The sequence below is a fragment of the Gavialis gangeticus genome, unplaced genomic scaffold, assembly GCF_001723915.1.
Source record: "Gavialis gangeticus isolate Ggan-Ray unplaced genomic scaffold, GavGan_comp1, whole genome shotgun sequence".
NCBI lineage: Eukaryota > Metazoa > Chordata > Crocodylia > Gavialidae > Gavialis > Gavialis gangeticus.
In genome coordinates this window covers 39,482,805-39,492,522 of record NW_017729006.1, presented here as the reverse complement: position 1 = coordinate 39,492,522, position 9,718 = coordinate 39,482,805, and the positions used below count along the sequence as shown (strand labels likewise).

Below are 9,718 nucleotides of genomic sequence, written 5' to 3'. Positions count from 1 at the left end.
TTGGGGGAAGGGGGGACCATTTTGAAACCCCCCCCCCCCCGAAAAACAAAAAAGAATATGCTTAAAAAAGGATAAAATAAGGTGAGAAAAGTCAGTGAGACTCAGATTTATTGCAGCCATTTCACTGAACAGTTCTGAACAGAAGAATGATAGCCAATTGCACAACCAACAACAACAACAAACCGGCAATACTAATACTAATCAAAGTACATTTTGTCAACTTCGTCTCCCTACAGGGATAGTAATATGCAGATACCTACTGTGTCAATCACATGTACTGCCTACTGTTACTTAGACTGGAGACGGTACAATTTTTCTCCAGTCGCTAATCAGTAATTCTCCAGATAAGTTTAATAAATAAAAATATCCTAACTGTGCATGATGAGCAGATACCCTGTGAAGCATTCACTAGTTGCAGTCTCTTATGCCAATGGTATTTTATTAGCTTAGACTTTTCATATTACCCCTGTTGCCAGTCACCAAGTATAGTGGAACAGAAAAGTCTGGGATGTTGTGTATGTAAGCATGAGTGATGCTTACGAGTGGGTGTGAAAATGTATACCATACAGGAACAGGTTGGAGAAGGTTGGGAGCCTGTAGAGCCTGTTCCCTGCCCAGCTCCACGATCACAGAAATTACATTTTCTGTGCAGTAAAGCGTCTTGTGTAGACATGCCCACTGAATAGTATTTTGCTATCCCATTGGGTCTTTTTGACATTAACTTGATTCTCATTGCTCAAATCTATAGCTCTGTGGAAGGTTTACTCATGGTGAAAAAGGTACTAGATACAGTTTCCTAGAACTAGTGCATTCACTTTTAGCTCTGGAGATTTGTACTCAAATCCTAGCTTAGCTACAAAGGGGAAAATGAGCTTGGTTGCCTCATCCCAGGTCCAATGTGCACATTACTAAACTATGTAACAATGCAGCATGATTTGCAATCTCTGCCAAGGGAGATGTCAACTGGAACAAGCAAACAGAAGTAATACATTTCTCTACTACCAGGTGGCTGGCTCTAGCCAGTGCTGTCAGTCTCTTATTTTGATGTACAAAAAAAGACTCACACATTAAGAAAAGAAAATGTATCGCCGTGTGTAAGTGTTGCTTCTTCAGAGCAGCTATGCATCTTAGGCCTGACAAAGGCACCAAATAATGTATTTGGCTGTGTGAAAAAAGTGTACAATTAACTCTTACGCATGCAATAATGACTGGGTAGGAGATCAATAAAGGTGGATCCACACATTGTAACTATAGTTAAAAGAACAAGTAATACAATGATATTCAAGCTAGCTCCAAAACTCAACATTGGCCTAGCTAAAAAAAGGGATACTATCTTCACAAAAATGGTCTTAAATCATTTGGATGTCCCAAAAGACAATTTCAATGAGAAATTTAGTCAAAATTCCAGATATGTGAACTTTCTGGCCAGATCTCTTGAAATTATGCCTGAAGCACAACATTTTGATATTTGATTACGTTATTCTTCATTACAGTTTACAGAGCATGCTTTGCAAGTTTGCCAGTGTATCATTTCCTTGTCAAGTACTGTTTTTGTATTTTCTCTTTACATCTAGTAGAGAACAAGTCTTGTTTCATGAAGAAGAAGCATATGGTAAAACACTCCTTGAGGTGTTATTAGAAACAAAAGGAAGGATCTGATTTACTTGAAAACCTGGGGACATTGGCAACATTTACAATATGTTCTAGTATTTCACTGGATTTACAAGGTCAAATGCAAGCTAAATTTACAACGTAAAGCTCAATGGGCTGAAACTGAAGTGTTTTAGCGGTCTCATTACCAGCACTGGTTATTTCATGTTTTCACAGTTACCTTGATCATGGGATGTTTAAGAAGCTACTTGTTTGGCACCTAACTTACCCTTAAGCTTTTTTATTTGATGAATGTTTTAATGAAAAACCACTGTGAAGATACAAACACTAAACTAGATTTGAAGGAAGGAGATGCCCACTTCTCAAAAAAAGTCAAATTTTAGTGCTTACTAAAAAAAATGACAATAATCAAATTACCAAAATCTGGAGATAGCTTGACATAGTTTAGTTTATAAAATATGTTTGAGATTTCCTAAGCCTAGATCTAGTGTTTGAATAGAGAACTGACAATTAGCTAAGCCAAGTTTTAAACTCAGGATTGCTAGTGACTCACTCTGTGAATTGAGGCAAATCACTGAGGGATATATGTCCAAAAAATCATTGAGATTTTGAATATCAAGCCTTGAATACCCAAACCTTGATTTCCTGATTCAAATCTTCAAAGAATTAAAAGGAAATTGTGGGTGCTCTCAGTACTTTTGTAAAAAAATTGGACTAAAAACAGGACCGGCAAAGACTGACGAAACCCAAAATTAGAGGTCCTTTTTAAAATTTTGACTTTTCAACTGTCTCTCTCAATCCCCACTAAAAATAAAGGAAATAGTAATGTCTGCTAACATTTTTCAAACCATTTGACATCCACAGATGAAGCGCTGCGTAAGCTTTTAGTACTCTTTCATATACTCTGCTTCTGATTAGGTTGTAAATATATAGTATATCAAAGATAGGAAAATATTTCCTATTGATATAGAAAAAAACTGTAACTATATTAATTATAATTTTTATTACAATACTGTCTATAAACCAGATAAAAATGAGGTCCTGTTATTCTAGGGAATGTACAACTTCCTTTATGATATTTCTATACATGGTTCAGTTAAAATTAGGAAGTATAAAATATTTTGTTTAGCTTTAGCTTTGGGAGAAGCCTTAGGCTACTTCTTATTCAATCTGTGGTTTACTCATTTGTAAAAGAAACAAGGGAGAGGTAGTTAGCAATGTTATTTTGAAGTTGGGCATCATGGCACCTCGGAGACTAACTCCTTTAGAAAAGCATAAGCTTTTGTAGCTGAAAGTCAACTTCATCAGATGGCACTACATCTGATAAAAAAGGATGTTGCCTATGAAAGTTTATGCCTTTCTGAATTAGTCTACAAGGTGCCATTGTGTTCTGACCTCTCCCTAAAAGAAACATGAAAAAATGTGACATGATTTGGTGAAATAGAATAATTTTTAAAAGTAAGTTCACCGGAACACAGCAGCATCTCTTTTCTGGAATCAATACATATGACATTTAAGGGAATGACATTGTTAAAAACAACCTCTATTTTCTTCTGAAGGAGCTCCCTCCAGGGATAACTCTGGTGGTCATGGGTTAGTTCTAAAAGCACACTGCAACTCATCCTCCAACTTGTGGCAAATTATTTATGGCAGGTGTTTCATGTAGACTACAGATTAACTAAGGTAATCATATTCACATTCCCAAAAGTCTACAGACTGAGTACAAATGCAGCTCTGGAAGTGATGGGAACCTTCCTGCAGTTTCTTTGAAGCCCCATAGCACAATGAAATGATGAATTTTGCACCCTTCCAATTTCTTGTTATGCAAGCACAGCAGAAACAATTAACTAGAATAGCCTTGTAATCACATGCTTCCCTTCTGCTGAACAACAAATTCATCACAATTACTGGAATTGATAAAAAAACTATCAGAAATTCATCAGAATTGTCCAGGCAAAAGCAATCCACGGGCAGAAAAAGGATCTACTTTGTCAGTCATTCTGCACAAAGAATAAGTCTTTATTGTATGAGGGGAGGGGGTGAGAGAGACTAGGGGTCAAAGCCTGGGAGGGGAAAATGCACCAGGGAAGGAGTGAAGAGTTCCCCAATCTGCCTTTTCTACTTTCAAATCAGTCCATTTATGCATGGTTGGAAAAGCTCAAACTCTTAATGCTTGAGGGCTGGCTTTGGAAGAAAGAAAAAGAACAGCTGTGAAGGATTTGGGAAACTGAATACTAAAAAAAAAAAAGTACTTATTCCTTACAGTCTTTATGAACTACTTAAGTGAAATTTGATGGGTGGCGAACTGACCCTGCCTATAGGATCACTGGTAGTGTGTAATTTAAAAACAGAACGCTATGATAGACAATTTATGAGACTTGAAGGTTCCCTTAGAATTATGAAAACCATTGAAAAGTGCAGTAAGTAATCTTAGCTGAAATTGCGATGTTAGCACCACATGAAGCAGCTTTTAGAAAGACTTAGGAAATAGAATAGGTGATTTTATTGCTTTCTAAAACATAACATATAGTGAAAGAGGACTGTTTTGAGAGATTAGCATCTCAAGAATATTTGATGAAATCTGTGGCATTAGTTGCAAAGAAATAAAGCAATGCCTTATGAAACTGTATGGAAACAAAAGAATGGCTGTAAGATTTGCAAAATGTACAGTGGTTTGAGAAATTGCAGCTCTGAAAACTACTTACTTAATCACTGCTGATCAAAAAACCCACAGAAAACTGGAAAAAAAATCACCTGCAGTTTTTTGCAATGTTTGGACAACAGCTGTATAAACTGGTTGATAGCTATATGATGTAATAGAAATCTTCCTTAAAATTAAAGAGTTGGTTAAAATTTTAAGTTTAATTAATATTGAAACCAGTTCAAATGCACTAGGTGAATGCGACATTTGCTTTTTTAGCCACTGTGCCCATTCAAAACACTCTACTGTCTCTCTCCATCTTGATTCAGGTTGTTTAACCTCTCTCAAACTTCTGGATCTGTATAGCCAAAGCTCTGAGAGAGTTCTAATCTAAACACTGGCCTCCAATCTAAAAAAAGTCAAATTCAGGTCCCGTACTAAATATTTCATTGTTAGGAAAGTTCAGGCTAGTGCTTTCACTCCCTCACTTTTGTTTAAATTAATAAACGCTACCCTGTGCAAATAGGAACTTATTATTCAGCAGCTTAAGATAATAACTTGACTTTGCTGTAAAGTGTACAGAGAGTCTTAGGGTTTATTTTTTCATGTACTTTTGGTTTTAAATGGGGAACACACATTGCTGCAAGAAAGGTGTAGAAATCCTTTAGAATGGATAAGGGTGGATAACATTATGCTTATAGGGAATACTAAGGGATACAACTGTCTTATATTTAACACAGTATGACCAAACCTATCAGTTATTCTGTTGTGGGGTGGTTTTTTTTCAGCCAAATTATTTCCAGGCAATTTGATTTATCGCACTAGGGCTTTTACCTTTTATGCAAAATGGTCCGTCATATGCAGTACTGGAGCAGTCGCATGAGTAGCCGTTGTACTTCTCAACGCATTTACCTCCATTCTCACAGTACATTCCGTAGCTGGTGCAATGACCTGAGCAGCCAGGTTTCACCCCAGGAGTAACTTTTGCTCTCTCTTCCAAGTCCAGAGTCACCCCATTCATTCTTAAGGAGCGAATACATCCCAGAAATCCTCTTTGGCCTCCTGCAGCACCTGAGAGAGAATGCAAAATTACGAATAAGGAGTTAAATTACATTATATCTTTTGTACACAAAATAATCAGCACAGATGGAGATAAGGTAATTTGGGATTGTTTTTGGAAAGGCCTAAGTCATCCCTATTCATTAGGGAATCAACATCCAATAAAGGTAAGTTTTCAGGTCAGATCCTCCATTTGTGAAAAAAGGAATAGCTGTAAATAATGGGTTCAATGCTTTAATCTATTTTTGCATAGTTATATTTATGTTGATATTGCTGGTTGCTACTAAAGATGATAATAACCTCTTATAGCAAGCACTACCGCTGACCAACAATTTGGGCCCAAGTGACCTTTCTCTAAGCGCACACAGAGCAACATACTACGAGAGAGTCATGATTACATCTTAAGCTAGGCAATGTTTTTTTTGGTGAATAATTTGCTGAAAAAGAGCCTGAAACTATTAATAAATTAGGCTGAATTTACCAAGGTTGCAATCAGCAATAAACTTTCAGGGCTGGAGTGACAAGAAACAGAAGAAAGTAGATATTGGCAGTGGACATTTACTGCTTGCAGACATAAAAAAAAAAGTGCTTTACTTTAAACTCTGTGTGCTCCCACGCTGGGCCCAGCATATGCCCAGAAGAGGCAGCATGTTAGTTGGACCTGGCTTGCACATCGCCTGTATAGTTTTATACTTTTATCTAATAGCTGATTGAATTGGCTTTAGCTGAAAGCATCAAAAAGCCCCACTGAAGCGCCCAATCTTTCCAGATATTGTGGAGCCGGGTCAAAGTAACACGTTCCTTTGTCTGGTAAAGCACTTAAAAAAACCCAAACATCTGCAAGCAGCCTTACACAATAGAACATTGAATAGGATGTTCACTCCAGCTGTGGGACACACAGGTTCAGTTTCTTTGACTGCATAAGCAGATCTGGACCCACCTTGCCAACTTCTGAAGAAAGTGCCCTCATCTCTACTTTACAAGTTATTCTGGAGGTGGCAGCCCTTAGATTCCTCTCTTGATGGAGTAGGCAATGGAACCCAGGTCTCCTCATTTCATTTAGACTATTCTCTGTGACTATACAGGACCAATGGTCTCAAACTGCAGCAGACCAAATTTAGGTTGGAAATTAGGAAGAACTTTCTGATAGGGCTGTCCAAAGCTTTGTTAGCAGATTCAATTCGGAGGAGATATGGCCTGATTCAGTGGCTGAATCTCTGAATCTGAATCAGGAGCCTCCGAATCAATTCAGAGATTTGGCCATAGACTGTACAGGCAGGCACTAGGCAGTGCCAGCAGGAGCAGGTGGGGGAACAGCTGGATGAGCACTTGCTTGTGCTGGCAGCCCTGGGAGAAGCCGCAGCTCATCCAGTTGCTCCCCTGGCTTCCCCCTTGCCAAGACAAGACAGGCAGTGCTGGCAGCCCTGGGAAAAGCCACGGGGGCTAGCAGGAATGATGGGGGGAGCCAGGGAATCATACCAGGAACTGGGGAATGAACAGGGGCTTCCCTCCAGCTCTGGTTCTATTCCCCAGTTCCTGGTTCGATCCCCCAACTCCCTGATCATTTCTGCCAGTACCCATGCAGTGCTAACAGCTCTAGGAGAAGCCTTAGGGGCTTTAGGGGGAATGATTGGGAGCCGGGGGATCGAACCAGGAGCTGGGGGGAATGACTAAGGGCTGGGGGAAGGAACAGGGGCTTCCCCCCAGCTCCCAGGAGAAGTAGGAAAGTACTTCTTTGTTCATCATTTCATGCAATACAAATTCCATTTAATGACAGTCACCATGCCTGTAGTCTAGAGCCCTGTGGATACTAACAGCTACAGAAGCACAAATGTTGCTAGAACACACTCTTCTCTGTACCCCAAATGTAGTTAAAGGCCATGTGTAGAAGAAATGAGGGGTATGTGTGCACGACACTTAAAAGCAGGCTAAATGCTTTTGCACCACTTTAATGGTGTCTGTGTTTGTGTGTATCAGTGGCATATTGTACATTAATTACTGCTGCTGTAGGAAATTTGGTGGTGTAATGCGCTTTAAATGGGTGCAGCAGCTCAGGGGCACTGCAAGAAGCCTTGCAGGCTGCCTGGCAGCAGCCTGGGAAGGCAGGCTCTGCCCAAGAAAAGCAGAGAGCCTGATCTATTATTTTTTTCCCTCCTGGAGCCTCCCTGCCTGTGTGAGCTGCAGGGGGGCCTGGTGCTTCCTTCCACAGCTGCGGTGCCCCCCAGGACTGCCTGAGCCAGGTGCCTGTGGGCTGCTGCTGCCACAGAGGGAAGCACCAGCCCCCCCTGCAGCCCAGAGACTGCTCAGCCTGTCAGCAGCTTGGCCTCCCCTCCCTGAGGCCGGAGAGGCAGGTAAGTGTGGGATGCACACGTGACATGGGTTTAAAAGGCCCTAAATTGAAGCGGTGGGTTTTTAAAATCCCACCGCTTCAATTTAGGGCCCCCCTTTTCATCTACACATGCCCAAAGTTAGTAACATCTGAAAGCAAGCAGGCTAACTCAATATGGTAGATTTGTGACTGCCATGGAAGGCATATGACATGGCTGGAATTGAGTAGCTGAAAAATCAGGCCCTGTTATTTTCTCTGCTTCTTACCAACATATAACTGGCTGTATAGTTCCAATCGTGTATGGCCTTCTGTGGGTGCCTTCCGGATCTCCTGAGGCAGCTGATCTACTTGCAGACTGGCTTGTTTGACATTCCTCTCAGCATTGACTCGGTGCCATTGGTCATCATTGAGTGGGTTGGGAGATCTGACCACAATTTCCACTGGGCCATTTCCAACATCAAAGGAAAAGGACACTTCAGTAGTAGCTGAAATAAACAATGAAAAAAAAATCCATCAGGTTTCAGAAGCATGTTCACAGACAGAGATTTTTTTTTTTAACAAACATATTCCTTAGCCTTTGGTTCCCTCCCCCCAGCCCCAAGAGAATCTGAGTTCATTCAATACTCCCTTACTTTGAAACAATCCAAATATACACATATTTATGGAAGATATACTTAACTCTGTGGAAGATTTCTATCGAATTTGACAGAAATGAAAGAAATCTAGTTCTATAAAATGTAATAACATTCTTTAGAAATTACTTTAAAAGTATTAAAGCTTGTTAGAAATTGATTCTTTATTCCATTAAAAAAAGAAAAATGAAAAAAATGTGCTTTACGCATTCAGTAGACAATTTTAATTTTTAATCAATCACTCAACCTTTTGGTTTAGAGTTTTCCAGTGAAAAATTGAACTTTTTGAGGGAAGCAGTTTCCATAAAAACTGTTTTGTGGATGAACTTTTTTATGGAAATAACTTGAGAAAGCATATTTTGACCACATATAATATAGATTAGGGCTGTGCAAAACAGCACCATTTCATTTCAACTTCCATTTCACCATTTCAAAGAGACAGTGTTTCATTTTGTTGTTTCATTTTGTTTTGAAGTACTGTTCTGTTTTGTTTCGTTGAAACTGTTCAGCTGTTTCGAGGTTTTGCCCATAGGCTATAATGGGGAATCATGAAAATGCCTAAAACTTTGGCATTTCTTGCCTGATTCAGACAAAACCTGCAGGGATGGTGGCCCCTTCTGAGGGCATGAACACTGCCAAGTTTCAAGAAGATAAGTGCAGAGGGTTCTGGGAAACTGCATCTCAAACAGTTGAAAGGAAAAGTTGAATTACTTGCTGGCAGTGGCAGCCTGCTGTCATCCTGCGCACAGATCTGGGGGCCCACACCCCCAAGGAGGGCTGCGGAGCTGTGCCAGACTCCTCCCAGGGGGCGTGGGCCCCTGGATCTGCATGCAGGATGACAGCAGGCTGCTGCTGCTGGCTGGGACTGGCGCTGAAGCCAAGCAAGCCTGGCTTTGAAACTTGAAACGTTTCAAAACTTTCAAAACATTTTGAGTGCCCTCGTTTCATTTCAAAGCCTTTTGTTCCATTTCAGTTTCACTGTTTTGAGCTCGAAATGCGTCAAAACAGCTTCAAAACAAAACACCTGGTGAAATTTTGCACAGGAGTAATATAGAGGGCTATAGACAGAGCTAGATATATAGAGCTAGCTATAGATATGGATAAAAGGTAGTTGTGAATCATGTCCTTTCTATAGATTTTTTCCCCCAAATCCATCTTATATATCTCTTAGGCAGAGTTATAGATTTCAATTAAATTATACTGGATAGTTAAAAAATGTACAGAGACTTTATAAATGTATTTTACACTCAATAGACTATTTCTACCAGTTGTTGCTCAGCAGGTCATATGATTGGTAATTATCACTAAGGGGACCAAAGTGATTAATGAAGCACAGATTTTTTTTATTCTTCTTAGAAATATGATCCTGAATTTCCTGCTTTGATTTATTTAACGGATCTTTAGCCTGCACAATTATTATAGGATGGCAGAAAACCAGTCGAAAGT

General features: G+C 39.8%; 1 protein-coding gene across 1 annotated transcript in view; it reads right to left on the bottom strand.

Moving 5' to 3' along the window:
• The window catches only part of CNTNAP2 (contactin associated protein-like 2), a 1,521,099-nt gene that overhangs the window by 186,409 nt on the left and 1,324,972 nt on the right, over positions 1-9,718 (bottom strand). The window contains exons 17-18 of the mRNA XM_019508724.1: positions 7,907-8,125; positions 5,087-5,323 (exon numbers count right to left, since the gene is read on the bottom strand). Coding sequence (XP_019364269.1) covers positions 5,087-5,323; positions 7,907-8,125 — 456 coding nt within the window. The remainder of the gene's footprint in view (positions 1-5,086; positions 5,324-7,906; positions 8,126-9,718) is intronic.